Source organism: Alexandromys fortis, unplaced genomic scaffold (genome assembly GCF_014885135.2).
Source record: "Alexandromys fortis isolate MF-2015 unplaced genomic scaffold, M_Fortis_MF-2015_v1.1 scaffold_28, whole genome shotgun sequence".
NCBI classification, from domain to species: Eukaryota; Metazoa; Chordata; class Mammalia; order Rodentia; family Cricetidae; genus Alexandromys; species Alexandromys fortis.
In genome coordinates, this window is record NW_026067901.1 from 13,743,819 (window position 1) to 13,761,043 (window position 17,225).

A 17,225-nucleotide genomic window follows, 5' to 3' on the forward strand; every position below is an offset into this window, starting at 1 on the left:
GGGGCCAGTCTGCTCATAGTACTGGCAAATGCCCCAGGGCTGCAAGGGACAGCCCCTACCAAGGTCACAAACCCTTTTGAATGACACAGGGGCTCAGTGTGCCAGCTGTCCCCGGACTTCGCCCTTGGCCAAGATTCAGCATAGAGTCTTCTGTGTTTGGAGGTTTTAGAAACACAAAGGCTATTTTTAGTAGCTGTTACTGCCCCTCGGCTCTTCCATTAGTTTCAGAGGCAAGTAATTCCGTTCCATGTAACTTGATAGGCTCATGCAAGGATTGCTCTCGCCAACAACACTTATCGAGCATGCCACCACATGCTGTACCCTGCCTGGCTCATTACTGTAAAAAAATAAATAATTTACTTAGCTAATGATCACAAATCCTCTAATTTAATTTGCTCTTAAATGTGTTTAATTTTCTCATAATAGAACCACACACTTGGAAACTAGGCATTTCTGCTGTGTCAGAAACAGGAGGCAAAGAAGTGGAAAGAGATATTGGTGTAGTAGGGGCAAGCCTCTGACCAAAACTTTCTGAGGCAGAAGTGAAAGGGTCGTGAGTTCAACGTCAGCCTGGGCTACCGGGTGAAGCCACCTCAAAGCACAACAAACAAACAAAAACACAAGCAATGGGGAGGGGGGGTGAGGCTGAGCCCCACCCAGGTCACTGATCCACCAGGCTGAAAAATGTGAGACCTTTAAGAAGGAAGAATAAGATGGGGATGAGGTCGTCAGAACTTCTATTTATTTTTCTCTTTCTTTCTTTCTTTCTTTCTTTCTTTCTTTCTTTCTTTCTTTCTTTCTTTCTTTCTTTCTTTTCTTAAGTCAGGGTTTCTCTGTGTAGTCCTGGCTGTCCTGGAACTCGTTCTGTAGACCAGGTTGGTCTCGAACCCACAGAGATCCATCTGCCTCTGCTTCCTGAGTGCTGGGATTAAAGGCATGTGCTACCGCTGCCCAGCCAGAACTTCTTTTTAAACACTAAATCAAGAAGAGATGAAACTAGAATTAAGTACCACGATGGTGCCTGGCTTTTACATGGATGCTAGAGATGCAACTCGGATCCTCTTGGTTTGCATGCCAGCATTTTACCCACTGAGTTGTGTCCCCCCCCACCCCCGGCCCTGCACTTTTTGAACTTGTAAGACCACAGATAATACTTAGCATGCTTGTAGCAGGCAGGCAGCTCACACAGAGGCCCTGAAACTACTTAAGACAGTACACAGAAAGTACCCAAGCTGGGGGAGAATGTTCAGTTGGTACAAGGCTTGTTGTCAGCATGCAAAACTGAGCTTGGGTCCCCAGTACCCACATAAAAGCTGGGTGTGGAGGCTCACACACAACCTCGGTGCTAGGGGTGGGGAGGGGTAGATACTGGGGTTTCCCTGGCTGGCCAGCATTACCAAAATATCCAGCCCCAGATTCAGGGAAAGATTGTCTCAAAAATAGGGTGGAGGGCCTGGAGAGTAGGCCCAGTGGTTAAGAGCACCGAGTGCTCTTCCAGAGGACCCAGGTCTGACTCCCGACACCCACACGGCTGTTAACAGCCACCCGTAGCTTCAGTCCCAGGGGATCAGATACATTTTTCTGACCTCCAAGAGATATATGCAGGCAATATACTCATATACTTAAAAATAATAGCAAATAAACAAATAATGTTCATTTATTTGAAAGCAGTTGAGGAAGATAACTGAAGTTGATCTCTGGCCACACACAGGCAAGTACATCAAACACACACACACACAGAAACTCATAGAGACAGAGAGATCAAGATAAAGACACGCATATAAAGATACACACACCCAGACTCATGGACACATGGACACACACACAATGAAAAACAGAGAGGGGACTAAATCATGCCTCTGATCTATGGCATCAAAACTGTGGCACAGACCAAGACTCAGCAGCTGACAGTTCAGGGCAGCTGGCCCTCAGCAGGTGTTTGTCAATAAAGCTTTATTGGAACAGAATTAGACTCATTTGTTTCCACACCACCTATGGTTGCCACAGCATGGTTCAGTGCAAAAGAGCCAGCTTGCCTTCTGAAGATGAAATACCAATTAACTGCGCCCTTTACGGAAGACCCCAGGAGTAGATAAAGACTGAGAAGTAAAAGGAACCTGGGCTCAAAGACACGGGCCAATGTCTACAACAGTATAAATTTAAGAAGGAAGACACAAGGTGGCCTTGAGATCACCTCTTGATTAACCAACCCCACCATGGCCAGAGCCATTGCATAGCTACAGACATCAAGAGACAGGGGATTCAGAAGCAGGCAGGTTCCATGGGTCTTGTGTGCACCCGAGAAGTCAAAACAGACATGAAATAGCACTCAAAGGTCCAATGAGCCCAAGGCTGGTTCTTCGTGGGCAGATGGAAAGACCGAATTCCTGACTGCTCTGCCCGCTCCCTCAGCTCGGTGGGCACAGACACCTATAATCTCAGCATGCAGGAGCCTGAGGCAGGAGGACAGGGACATTCAAGGAAAGCCTGGGCTACATGGTGAGACCCTATCTCAAAACAGTGGAGGCAGCCAGCTCTGTGGCACAGGGCTCGTCTGACAATGCAGTAGAACTTGGGTTCAATCCCTAGTGTAGAAAAAAAAATCCGTCCTCCTGCACAGCGGATGGTTAAGCCCCTGAGGAGCCCCTCCCAGGCAGCCACCTGCCTCCGCTCACAGGAACAGGGTGCCACTTTGAGTTTGATTTTCAGTTTCTTCTCTGGGGCTGTTGTGGGCCCCTAGGGCTCTCTACAATGCACTCTGTAATGGTGTTTAAAATTAGATGACTCGGACAGTAGGAAAATAATAACCGGTAAACAGGGCTACAGTGCGGGCACGCGGCCTCGAAGGACTCTTTACAGCTGGAGGAATCCAATATCTCCCATCGACCTCACCACTGCTTACTCTGCGTGGCCTCCACTGCGGTCACTTGCTGGATATTTTTATGCCTGTTGTTAAAAAGCTTAACCCACGGGGCGGGCACACGGCTCAGGGTCTTGGTGCTTGGGCAGCCCGCGTGAAGCCCTCTGTTCAGTTCTCAGCCTCCCGCTCAGAAGTGTGGCGCTGGAGCCATAGCCAATTTAATCAGACAGAAGCTAAACCTGAGAAACGGGCTTCCATCTTTGCCTGGCACCTTCCGTGGAGGAGGGGCTCCGAGACTGAGTGTCCGTCAAGGCCAAGGCCATGGCTGTCCAGACTTTCATTTAGATACTATCACATCTGACACCTCACAGAAGTCTCCTGTGGAGAGTGAGACCTCCAGCAAGAGACTGGGCTTCTCACCTCTCTGAAGGCCTCAGTCTCCCAGTCTATAAAATGGGACTCATTTCAGGCTGAGGAAGGCAACATAGTACTCAGGGCGCAAGCGTGGCCTGGCAGCTGGGTTCCCATGATAGGAAGTAGTGAGAGTGGGTACAGGGGCAGGCATGTGCTTAGGATTCCTGGGAACCCCCCAACACATCATTAGTTCTCGCCAAGTAGTGGATGGCGGGACTTCTGTTTTGAGTCTGCATCCCACTGGAAGTCAATGCCAATGGTCCATGAGAAATCATGAGTCACATAGCACACCCGTGACCCCATCTCCTCCGGGTGCTTCTCCTATTGGGCTTGGGGAACATGCAAAGGACACGTGGACTCTGACCAGTCTCAATAAATAATATACTGGTCCCAACCAACTCCTGCAGTGAACCCTTCAAAGCCATGGGCCAGGCAGTGCCTGGGTGCTCCTCCCTAGGAGCCCCTTCCACTCGGGGAGTCTCCTCCCTTTAGTCTTTTATGGTGACCCCTCCTTGACCCTGCTTATTTTACTCTGAGCACCAAACAGCAAATCAGGACACTACCGACCTGTGTCAGCTTTGGTGACCATCATTGTCGCACACCCAGCTCCCTAGGTTGAGGTCACCAAGAATAAGAAAGACTCCATTGACCCCACCCCACCCCCCCAAAAAAGCCATAGCAGGGGCTGGAGCGATGAGATGGCTCCACAGCTGAGCGCGCTGGCTGCTCTTCCATAGGAAGGCAGAGGCAGCTGGTTTTCTATGAATGCGAGGCCATGGTGTTCTATTTAGTGAGTTCCAGGCCAGCCAAGTCGACACTAGGAGATCCCATCTAATGAAAGGAAGGAAGGAAGGAAGGAAGGAAGGAAGGAAGGAAGGAAGGAAGGAAGGAAGGAAGGAAGGAAGGAAGGAAGGAAGGAACTGGGGCTGCAGCCCAGGGTCTAGTGCTGGCCTAGCCGGGCTCACTCATGAGCTCTAGAGAGAGGCCAGCAGTGGGCCAGTGTAGCAGCCACTGTTGACATTTATTTGATCATGTGCTGGGTCTGTAGGTTCTGACCACCAACACAGGGTCAGGAAGAGGACATCGCATCTGGGGTTTCCCTGTTCTGAGATTCCAGTGTGGAGATCACGTGTGCTCAGAGTCTCTTACCAAATGAACACAACCATCTGGACAACACCAACCCCAGACTCCAGCCATGGGTGTGATGGTGCAAGTCTGCTATCCCAGCCTGGGGGATGGAGGTGGGGAGGGAGGAGTGAAGAGGGTCAGGGGGTTGGGCAACAGAAGGATCACACGACTTGCTGGCCCAGCCTAGCAGAATCACTGAGTTCCAGGGGAACCCTGTCTCTAAAAATAGTGCGCGGCACCTGAGGGACACCACCTGAGGTTGACCTCAGAACACGTGCCGACACAGGTGCATGCACACGTGCACGCACACGCACGCACACACACACACACACACACACACACCTGGAGAAAGACGCTAGCAAGCCAGAACTTCATGTCTCTGCACAGTCTGCATTTCATTAGCTCAACTGGGACTGATTCAACTCTGTATAATTCCCCTACTTAGGGACAAGTCAGCGACTTTTAGAATATTCTGGACACAAGTCAGCGACTTTTAGAATATTCTGAGTGTGTGACCACCACCACCATCAACTTAAAAACATTCTCCTCACCCCCAAGCACCTATAGCACTCATCCCCTAGCCCCAGCCTCCAAGGCTCTATTAATTTGCCTACTCTGGATTTTCCATCCCATAATATTTGTCCTTTTGTGAATGGATTCTCAGCGTATTCCAGATTCACCCATGTTGCAGCATATACCAATGTTCCTCCCCTTTTCACTGCTGTAGACTATTTCATCTTGTGGATGTATCACATTCTTCCTCCCCATTATCAGTTAATGGCCCTGGGGTTGTTTCTATTCTATGGTTATTATGAATAAGGAATACAAATGGAAACCCTATGTTCACTTTCCAGTTCTGATCGAGCCAGCTCCCAGCTTTAAAAACTATAGATATAGTTATGCATGTTATTTTATATGTATATAATATATACACATATATAATTATATATACATTAATATTTGACTTAGGATATTAATATGTATTTATAATATAATTATATTGCAATTAATATATTATATTGTTATATATGGTATTTATATATAATTTTTTAAAATATATGTATATATTCTTCTTCTCCTAAAAGAAGATGTCTCTCAACGAGACTATTAAGAGTGGCATAAAATCAGATTTCTATGAGAGCAAACTAAATAATTATAGAAATGCATCTTTGCAATGAGGCCCAAGCAAACAAATAAAAAAAAAACACCAGCAGCTGCATACAATAAGATTAAAATTCTGTGTGTGCTGCTCCAACAAAATCTCAAATCATTAAAATCTCATTATACTAATAACATGTCTCCTGCATACATTTCAGGACAACACTCTCCCCCTGGCAAAAGGCTTTCAGACAGCCACACCGGAAGTTAGAAAGTGTCCTTGCTGTCCCCAAGAGAGGTACGTGTTCCCTTCTCATCTCTGTAGAAGCCCACACCTGGACCAAGTTACCCTGGGAAAGAGATGACAGACTTGAGCCCTGGGTACCCAGCTCCAGTCCCTGCTGGCTCCTCATTCAAGCCTTCCCATTGGAAAGGGCTACCCAAATGTGCCATGCTGGATGGTCCCATTGTATTGTTATTGCTTCCATCCATCCAATGACCAGCCTTTTCTTCGCCTCTGGCATTTCTTCTCTGTCCAATGGGCAGAGTGGGAAGGTGTGGTAAATTGAAAGAAAATGCCCCCTTTATAGGCTCATAAGGAAAGGCACTATTAGGAGTGTGCTCCTGGGAACTGGCTTTGAGGTCTCAGATGCTCAAGCCAGGCCTAGTGTGACAGTCTCTTCCTGCTGCCTGCAGATCAAGACATAGAACTCTCAGATACTCCTTCAGCACCATGTCTGCCAGCTTGCTACCATGATTCTTGCCATGATGTTAATGGACTAACCGCTGAACTGTAAGCCATCCCCAATTAAATGCTTTCTTTATAAGAGTTGCTGTGGTCATAGTGTCTCTTCACAGCAATAGAAACCCTAAGACAGGAGGGGTGGCAATGGGATGACTGAGGATGACATGCTAACAGAAAGATGGTGGCACCTGTGTGGCTCATGTGACACCCCCCCCCAGGCCTTATGTAAAATCCACAAGCTGTGGAAACATATAAAGACCCCCTGACCCTCTGCAGGAGGTCAAGGCTGACATTTTCTCCCTCTCTTATCTCTGGATCCAGGCAGCAGTCACTGGTGTCCAATGACTGTGTTGAGAAATTATCAGAGATAAAGACTTAAAACCACACAGACATGCGACCCTGAAGTCCCGGACCTCATAAGTCTAAGCCCAAGCTGTCTTCAGGGCCGAAGCCCTCGGGAGAAGCTCCACGTGGTGTTCTAGCTTCTGCAGCCCCCCACGCCCACACCCACAGCACTGCAAATCCTCAGCTCTGCTTCCCTCAGCAGCTCCCCCTCTGACTGCTCTCCCACTCTCCTCCAACAAGAACCTGTGGGCCTGGGGACACTTGCCTAGCATGTGAGAGGTCCCGGATTCGATCCACAGTGGTGAAAAAAGAAAGAAGAAAAAGAAGCAAAAGGAAATGGGGTAAGGGGGGGAGGAAGGGCCAATGAGCGGGCTCAGCAGGTAGAGGTTACTGCTGACAAGCCTGACAACACACAGAGACACACACATCCATACATAAATGCATACACAGAGACACACACATCCATACATAAATGCACACACAGAGACACACAGATACACACACATACATACATAAATGTACATACAGAAACACACACACACAAGTGCACACACAGAGACACACACATATACACACACCCATACATAAATGCACACACAGACTCACACACATACACACATCCATACATAAATGCACACACAGAGACACACATCCATACATAAATGCACACGCAGAGACACACATCCATACATAAATGCACACACACAGAAACACACACATACACACATCTATACATAAATGCACACACAGAGACGCACACATACATACATCCATACATAAATGCACACACACAGAAACACACACATACACACATCTATACATAAATGCACAAACAGAGACACACACATACATACACTACAAGTATGGATCCCTATAACCCCTCCTTTGAAAGATGATGTTAGTTAAAAAGAAAAGCAAGAGGAGGAGAACAGCAACAAATTAAGCTTAGTGCAGATGTCCCTCAAGTCCCCTTGATACTAAAATAGTCACCTACACTACACAGGCTGAACTTGGAGGCCGCTCCATCCGGGTATTCAAAGCCTAGGCCTGGGGGTTCCAACTCCCTGCAGTAACCCGAGCCTTAGCCATTGAGCAGGAAACTCTGGGTCACTGAACTAGACAGCTGTTTCCAGAAACCTCTCAACTTAAGCACATGGTGCACACAAGCACTCGGAGATATAAAAATCTCTGCAGCCTCTTTAACTTGTCGATAACTTACTATTAAAGCCTAGATTCTTGAGATGAGTGAAGTTTTAGATGAGAAGAAGCATAAAGAGTGACACTCTTTAAAAAAGAATAAACTCCCAAGGTGGCGCTGCCTGGCCAAGCCCGAGTGCAGAATGTGGGCCGGCTGACCAGCAAAGAAGGGCTGACCAGCAAAGAAGGGTCAAACAGCAAAGTCAAGGTCGGCATTTCAGAAGCTCTAAGCTTGAAGACCCCTGTGCTCAACAACTAACACACACAAGTCTAAGAAAGAGCCCCAGTCAGCACTCACTCCTTTTCTGCTCTTGGCTATGACTGTGCCGTGGTCAGATAAAGCTCCCTGGCCTCTCTGGCTGGGTTGACAGCCGCTGGAAAGACCCAGCATAGGATTCCATAGTATTTGCCGCTATGTCAGCTTGCTGCCTGCAGCGCAGACCACAGGGGCAGAGCAAAGGCTCCTGTGAGAGGGCTTCAGGGTCACAGTGGCTGGAGACAATGTGTTCAGCTTTCTCTGTCAACTTGACATACTGTAACTGCCCGGTTAGATTGTCAGTGAGGGAGTCTCTAGATAAGACTGGCCTGTGACTGTGTCTGTGTGGGACTGTCTGTGTTTGGGGACAGTGAGTGCCTGTATGGATTAAGTGTGCCTGGTGCCCTGGGATATCAGAAGAGGGTGTCAGAGCCTCTGGAACGGGTGTTACAGATGGTTATGAGCTACCACGAGAGTGAAGAGAATCAAACCCAGTCCTCCGAAAGAGCAGCCTGTGCTCTTAACCACGGAACCAGCAGCACAGGCCGCTCTATGCCTGCAGAGCAGTGTTTCACAACCTGTGGGCCGTGACCCCTTGGGGTTGAAAGAAGCTTTCACGGGGATCACCTAAGATCATCCGAAAACACAGCTATTACGTTATGATTCATAACAGTAGCAAAATTACAGTTATGAAGTAGCAATGAAATAATTACACGGTTGAAGGTCCCCACAAGGTAAGGAACTGTATGAAAGAGTTGCAGCAGTCAAAGGCTGAGAACCACTACCATAGGGGAGCGTCTTTGTTGCCTTAATTGACATAGGAGGACTCAGCTTCAGAGTGGGCAATACCATTCCCTGGCTCAGAGTCTTTGAGGACTAAGCCCACTAGCATTCTCTCTCTGTTGTTATCTGGGTGTGGCTAGAGCTGCTTCCAGTCCCTTCCTTGACTTCCCAGCAAGGACAGCCATAACCGGCGGCTGTGACTGGATCAGTGTATTGTGTCTGTCAGGGTGTTTACCAGAGCAACAGGAATGCAGCTAGAACAAAGTTAGGGTCCCAACACTCCTCTAGGCAGAGACTTCTCCAGCTGTCTCAGCATCCAGGCAGCTGCCAGGTAGAGCTCTGAAGGTCCGGGATAGGACAGCTAGAGTCTCTGAAAAGGTGGGAGCCCCAGAAAAGGTTTCTGTTCCAGCGAGGCTATTCACACAGGTGGGGAGATATTTGGTTCCCAGCCCCGTTTCTCCCAGGCTCCGACACACCCTCAGAAGTCTGCAATAGAACTAAGTTTGTTCGGAAGCAGAAACCCACTCGGCCCCTCGCTCTACCACCAGACCGAAAGGGCCACTTGCCGGCACTCATCATGACACAGCTTAGCAGCCACCCTGTGCTGACAAGGCTTATTGTCCCCTTCCTCAAATCCTATGGAAGATACTGCTCTGGCTTCAGGATGGCAGACACTGAGACTGGTAGAGAGGAAGTCACCTAGACAAGCGGTAAGCACCTGTACTGTGCACCTCCACAATACTGCCCTTGATGTCCCACAAGCTGCATCACTACAGACCAACTAGAACCAACTGAGCTGCACAACCCTGGCATCCATCTGCCTCCATTCAACGACATAAGCATGGAGGCGAGATCCCACAGCCAACACATAAATGGGGGATGTGTGGGTCCCCACGAAACAAGCACACTTGGCCAGGGCTGGTGCTACGCGCTCTAGATGCAAATTCCTCCTCGGTCTGTATTTGTTCCTAACCAGAAGACCCGCTTTGGAATGTGTGTTACTGAGAATTAATGATCCAGAAGCCCGCAATGGATTGCTCATGTCTGCACTCTCTTACCCCAACAGCCATTAGCGTAGACAAGATTAACACCATCCAGCCAACTCGAGTTTATATTCCACTTCATACGACTGGGATGCTTTCCAGCCCAAACGTGCTCTCATTAGGCATTTACTTTCCTAAAAAGCGAAGCCCACAGCCAATGCAAAGGGAAGAAACTGTCTTCTTCGAGTGCGGTTTTTCGGTGATGAATCACGCATTTGCTGAGAAGAAAATAGCTAGGTAACAGGGAGCTGACCTTGGGCAGCCACAGCCGGGCGGAATCAATCAAAAGAGCACTTTAGAACCAGCACGGCAGGTGTTGGCCCACTTACACTGTCTAAACATCCCTTAATTATTCTGAGGACTGGACAGGAGCAACGGGGTGAGCAGCTTCGGAGTGTTCGGTAAACGCTAATTCCACAGAGGTGAGATGGGAATTGAAAGCAGAGCGCCTCCAAGGCTCATTGGGTTGGGTGGATGGTTGACCGGATCCTTCTGAAGAAACCATGACTGCACTGTGGGAGACTCACGGAGTTAGAAGAGAAGATAAAGCCTAGCTCAGAAAGGTAGAGACTGAAAGAGGCACCGTTCTCTGGGCCAAGAGACATCTCATACTCTGCGGAAACTGGTTCCCAAGAGATCTCAGGAAGCCACCAAAAAAAAAAAAAAAAGCACCAGCTAGAGATGGAGGCACACCCGGGGACCATGGAATGCATGAGAACCCTTGGAGGAAGACCTGGACTCAATTATATGATCAGAAAAACAATGATGAGAAACCTGATGAGGCCACATGTAGCTCCCATGAAAGCCCCTCATGTCCTCTCAGAGAGATTCTCCAAGTCCCAGGGGAATTGTCGCTCCTGGATCTGGAAGCATCAGAGAAACAGGTGACAGACAGCTGGCTGCGTACTGGGGACCTCAGCTCAGAGGCTGAGAGAGTGACCTAGGACACAGGAGCTGAGAGCTCAGACCACCAAACTGGACCTTTCTTCCTGGACAAGGAGCTGCCTCCTCCAGCAAGATGACCTGCTTACTATGTAGGGAAGAAAAGGGATGAGGCTTGGCTCCGTGATACCGCAAGAGCTCAGCATATTCACAGCCTTGGCTTCCATCCCCAGTACCCCGGTCCGGGTTTGTAGAAAGGCTCTTTGGACCAGTTTCTCATCATTGGCAGGGTCTCTAGAGCCTAACAGCCCCTTGTTCCTCTTTCTTTCCACTAGAACATTCTAGAAAGCACAGGATACACACCCCCATTCCTCACCTGCTGACATCCACCTGCTCCTACCTTTCTTCCTACCCCACTGAGGCTGTGAGACTCCACCTACATACACGCCCATACCAGCTTCCTCACTGTCCACTCCACACCGTGGTTTGCAGGGCCTTTAATGACTGTCACCCAAATAGGTTGGTCATGCTTGCTAAACCCCAGAACCGACCTCTGTGGCTGACCATGGCCCCACATGCCATACCATAGCCCAGTCACAAGGCGGCCCCCTGCAACTTCCCCCAGAAGGGCCTGGTTGAGGGGTCTTCTCTGGGGACGTCCCCCTTCCTCTAACTAATTTAGAGTTATTTTTTACTCTCAGTGGAAGATATGTCCTGGTTAGGTTTCATTGTCAAGTTGTCACAACCTGGGTAAGAGGGAACCTTCATTGAAGAACTACCCCTATCAGATTGACCCGTGGCCCTGTCTGTGAGAGAAAGGTCTGGATGGATGATGGACAGGGGAGGGCTAGGGCTCTGGGTGAGCTCGCTGACCAAGAGCCAGCAAGTGAGCCAATAAGCAAAGCTCCTCTGTGGCTCCTGCTTTAGTTCCTGCCCCAGCTTCCGTCAGTGACACACTGTGACTGGGATGGATAAGCCAGATAAACCCTTTCCTCCCTCAAGATGCTTTTGGTTTTGGTCAGGGTTTTGACACAGTAACAGAGAAGCAAACTAGACTAGGCCACTAGCTCCAGCTGGGACCCCAACCCCTCAAATCTAGCAGTGTATCCCCAAGATCTCCACATCTAATCACCCCTCCCTGACCAGGCCTTGCTATCCTAAGTTTGGGGCTGAGCCAGGCTGGCTCCTGAGGTCCCCAGTATACAGCCAGCTGTCTGTCACCTGCTTCGGGTCTAGGAGCAACACTCCCTCTAGGGTCTGCGCCTCAGGGGACAGTGGCTTCCCCTCCCTTTTATCTACTTGGACCCACTGGGATGTGGGAGAATTTGGTCATATTTCCTTTCTTCTTTCATGGCACTGAGTAATTTCAGAAGTGTGTGGCTGGGGCCACAGCTCCATGCGTGGAATGCTCGCCCACTTGTCCAGCATGCACAAGGCAGAGGGTTGGATCCTCAGCACCATGAGAGCCCCACACAGTGGCCTAATGACCACATGGAGGAAACTTAGTTGTGAGTGAAGGGAACCAGTATGAAAAGCCACACACACTTGGATTCCACTCATGATTCTAGGAAAGACAAAATGTGGAGGTTGTTGAGAAAAACAAAAATTCAAGAATTTAGGGACTTTGGGGAAGGGAGGGTCAGACAGGCAGTACAGAGAGGAAAGGGTCTTGGGACAGTGGCACTGTCAGGTAACCAGGCAGCAGGGATCCTTCATTCCACTGTCCCAGCACTCAGGATGAGAGCAACCTCACTGTCAACTATGGGCTTCGAGACAGAAGCTTAAGTTGATTTAGGTCTGAGATGAAGTTTCACACTGCCTGGAAGAATTGAGGGGAGTGGGCTGTACACTCCAGGCTTTACTCCATTCTTCTAGGAATCAAAAGTGCATGCAAACAGACAGACAGACAGACAGATAGTTGCCTGATACACAGATTGACAGATGATATAGATAACTGATAAAGGGGGCTGGAGAGATGGCTCAGTGGTTAAGAGCAGTGGCTGCTCTTCCAGAGGTTCTGAGTTCAATTCCCAGCAACCACATGGTGGCCCACAACCATCGGTAATGAGATCTGGTGTCCTCTTCTGGCCTTCAGGCATACATGGAGGCAGAATGTTGAATACATAATAAATAAATAAATAAATAAATAAATAAATAAATAAATACTGATAAAGTAGAGAGTTGATAGATGATAGATTGTCTAACTGTAAAGTATTAATGTGTTAAACAGTACATAGGTGTATCTTAAGGCAGCTGGGGACAAGAAACCTCTTGTCTACTCCACTCATGGTCTGGTGACCCTGGACTCTCTGAGAAACCCCAACACTGGTCCCTGGGGAGTGGTGTGTGCCGTTAGAAGACTGTCCCAGAAGCAGAAGGGCCTCTTGGGGAGTTGAACCTAAAGTTGTCCCTTATCACTAGAGGACAGCTGTGTCTCGGATCTAAACAGCTGCAGTTACCATCCCAGCTCCATCCTTGGACCTCTGGGCCTTCCCTCCTGCAGTCACAGGGGACCCTGTGTGGGACATCTTTCTTCCGTACCTGCCCTCCTCCATACCCTGACCTCCAGAGGTTGTAAGCAGCCTCCTGACCTCTCAGGGCACAGACTCAGGTTCCCCATGGGGAAGCCTGAGTGTTGTAGGCGTTCCCTTCCGTTTTCCAATGTGCACAGTTAGTCACACTTCCCTTTTGTGACCAGACCACCCCGTGCAACTATAGTGCCTCCACTGGACTGAATCACGCCCTGCTCATTCTTAGACATTTCCTGTGCTGGGCACCCTAGCACGCCCCACCTCCTACCCCTATCTCCTAGAACGTGACAGAACATGTGTCCCCTCTTTGCTACTCTGCCAGGCCGGGTGGAGTTAAATGTCCATATGTCCCCAAACCTTGAACTTCACCAGCCATCCCCTCCCTACTTCCGAGGTCCTCAGGAAATGTCCAGAGTCCACCCTGGATGTTCTGACGAAAGAGAAGAAACAGTGTTTGGCTGTCAGGCTGGAAAGCCCCCATGCCCTCCCCCTGGTCATTCCCCAGCAGGCATCCATGCATAAGCTCCCACGGCCCAAAGTCGAGGCTAAGAGCAGTCAGGAGGGCCAGTTGCCAAGGCAACAGGTCTGCAGAAATACTGGCAGCTCTCAACGCTCAATTATTCAAGACCTCATTACACAGTCTTCACATTGGCCCCTCCGTTCCTTCTCCACTCCCCAGAGGACCACATGGAAGCCATTTAGCCTTTCCAAGGCTGGTCTTTCCCTCCATTCTTACCTCAGAAACTAGTTGGGGTTTGTGGTTTTCTGGTTATAGCGGGGACAGGTATTCCAACCTTGAGAACCAAGGCAGGATGGCAACACCAGCAGAAGCGGCAAGCAGAGGGAAGTGCTGCCGGGGTTCTGGGTGCATTTAAACTGGGCCAGACTGGTCCTCTGTCTTCTGAACATACATGATCTCATACAAGCAAGCTGAGAAGCACCTAGGTAGGATCGGAAACTGAGGCCAGCTCATTATTTGACTTGTGCATCCCTCATATTCCAAAAGTGTTAAGTGATAAGAAAAGTTGTAAGGGGCAGGGAAGGCAGTTGAGTCGGCAAGGTGCTTGCTTGCACGAGGACCGGACTTCCATCCCCGGCACTGATGGTTTTTAAAAAGCCAAAAGCCAAGTGCTGCTCACCTGTAATCGCAAGTCAGAAGAGGTAAAGACAGAGGACCTTGGGGTTTGCTGGTCCAAGTCAAAGAGCTCCGGTGCAGTGAGAGACCTTGCCTCAAAAAAACAAGATGGAACCAAGCATAGTAGCACATGCCTTGAATCCCAGTACTCAGAAGCCAAGACCAGGATGGTCTGTTTCAAGCCAGCCTGGTCTATATAACAAATTCTAGGCTAGCCAGGGTAGACAGACAGACAGACAGACATAGAGAAATGGATGGACTTATAGATGATAGATAGATAGATAGATAGATAGATAGATAGATAGATAATGAGGAACATTGAAGAAGATACCCAGCATGACCTCCAGCCTGTACATGTATGTGCACACACATAGAACACACAGAAACTGTAACCATTCACACCCTTATGAGGGTTTTTCTATAAAAGATTTTTTTTTATTAGGTTTCATCCCCAACACCACCCAGCCCGTTCCTGGGCCCTCTGACAATTACAGCTTAGGATCATGGGACTTCCCATCGACTTCCACATTATGACATCAATTCCCGGGGCCCTGAAGGATTGACCCTCTGCTTTTGAAGGTCTGGACAGTACATCAGAGACACAGAGATGGTAAACCACGAGCGGGTGGCAACATACGTGCAGTTCCTGATACAGGAAGGCTGAGGCAGGAGGATCACCTAAATCCAGGACTTTGAATCCAGACTTGGTGACATAGCATAACCACAACTCAAGCAAACAAAACCAGACAATGGAATGAACAAAGGTCCATTGTGGTCCTAGCTTGTGAGATGAAGGGAACAGACTTCTAGGCAGGATCACAATGATTATACTACACCAGCCAGGCCAGGGAGACAACCATACAACTCATTCAGAAGACCTGATAGAAAAGAATGCAACGCACATCGACCTGGAGGGTCTGCAATCAATGGGGGAGAGAGGAGAGAGAGAGAGAGAGAGAGAGAGAGAGAGAGAGAGAGAGAGAGACCCCAGGACTTCATGCCCTCAGGGAACTTGACAATCTAGTTTGATGAAGGGCTCGGTGGGGTTGAAGACCTGGAGAGACAAGTCTGGGCAGGGTGTGGGAGCCACAGGATCTTCACGGGTTCTGTCAAAGTGTAAGTAGTACCACACTTCCAGACAAGCTCTACTTCTCCCTACAAGCCTTGCCTTTCAAGATGCCTTGAAAGGCCAGAGTGAGCCAGCCCATAATTTATGGCCTGAAGGCTCCTTTAAGTGTAAAAACATCACCCTGTCCTTTGGGCCCAGGGGGTGATTGTTAGCCTCCTGGGACTGTCTTAACCCTGAAGGTTCAGAGAGGCTTTCTAGGAGTCAGCTTGCCTCCTGCAGCTGGAGGAGACCCTCTAGGCAGCCTAACAGACGAACCCTAGCCGGCTAACACCTAGGATGTCTGGCCCTAGGGTTTCCTTCTACCTGCCTTTTCTCTCAGCAAGCCCCTCCCATTCCTGGTGAGCGCCAGGAACCTCAGCCCAAGGGCAAGAGCCTCCAGGCCAAAACAATAGAGGTCGAAAAGTCTCGCAAGGGGAGGGCTAGGAACTGCGGGACGCTTAAGGCACCGGCGTCCCTTGAAATTCTGTTTTTTAAAAGTTTAAAAAGTAAAAAGAAAAAAAAGTTTAAAAAGTAAAAGGACGTTGTTCTCAAATTACTTTTCTGCGCAAGGGGTATGATTGGGGGGCGGGGGTGGGAGGCTCGTGGCCTGGTTCCAGGCTTCCCAGGCTCCTGGCCTGTGTATCTTGTGCCCTTTCACTGACTCCCAGTTTGGGGACTAAACCACGCGTGCAGGCATCAAGCAGTCAGAAGCCCGTTCTCATTACGCATGTGTCCAATCACTGCGACAAGACTGTCACACGACAAGGGTGGACAGGGGAACCATAGCCTGCTCGGGTCTGTGTCCAGAGCAGGACTAACATCCTGGGCACCGGGCCAGCTCTGCAAAGGTCGCAGGGACAGGGACAGGGGCAGGCCTGTCGCAGAGGTTGCGGACAGTGCAGCCTAGCCGAGCATTGGCGCCGCCAGGGCGAGTAGAGAGCGGACACCCGAGGGACAGAGCTGGCAGCCGGCTGGCGCCAAGAGAACACGGGGGCGCACTCACCCTCCCTGGTCTTCTTCTTCCTCGCCAGTGTGCCGCCCAATTTGCCCAGGAAAGATTCGTCCTTCTTCATCTTGGGGGCCCGCGGGGTGGGCGATCGTGGTGGCGCGGAGGACATATGGGAGTGCGCGCCACCCAACGCCGGCCGGGGAGTGGCTAGGAGGGCGCGGCCGCGGCTTCCCCGCCCCTGCCTACTGACCTCGAGGTCCCGCTGCTACTACTGAGCTCCCCCTGAGCTCCCGCTCACAACACAGCCGGACCCTGCGCGTGGTGCCAGGCACTACCGACCCCCTTTTGTGCGGCCTCAGCATGTTGGAAGCCCAGAATCAATTAGTCCCACAAATGTGTAAAGTCAGCTGTTGAGTCTCGGCCAGGATCCCGGCATCCCTTATTGGGTCGATGCTTGGGGTGTAATGGGTGCCCTTGCGGGACAGTGGCCTCACACACAGTGACCCTTCCCCCAAGGCAAGCTCAGCCAAAGACTTCCACGGGAGCCACCTACCAGCTCGGGGGTGGGGGGTGGGGCGGAGGGTCAGGAAGGTCACCTGGAGGAAGAACAAAGGCTCAGGGAAGGATGTTAGGTGAACAACCTGGCCAGGTTTTGAGTTGCACCAAATTGACTGTCGCTGACGTGGGAACAGACGATGATGAACAGGAATGAAGCCAGGCAGGGAAGTTTACTAGGAGGAAAGTGAAAGGG

General features: G+C 49.8%; 1 protein-coding gene across 1 annotated transcript in view; it reads right to left on the reverse strand.

Moving 5' to 3' along the window:
- The window catches only part of Parvb (parvin beta), an 82,227-nt gene extending 65,324 nt beyond the window's left edge, over nucleotides 1–16,903 (reverse strand). The window contains exon 1 of the mRNA XM_050127815.1: nucleotides 16,529–16,903. Coding sequence (XP_049983772.1) covers nucleotides 16,529–16,643 — 115 coding nt within the window. The 5' untranslated portion in view covers nucleotides 16,644–16,903. The remainder of the gene's footprint in view (nucleotides 1–16,528) is intronic.
- Nucleotides 16,904–17,225: the final 322 nt, after the last annotated feature.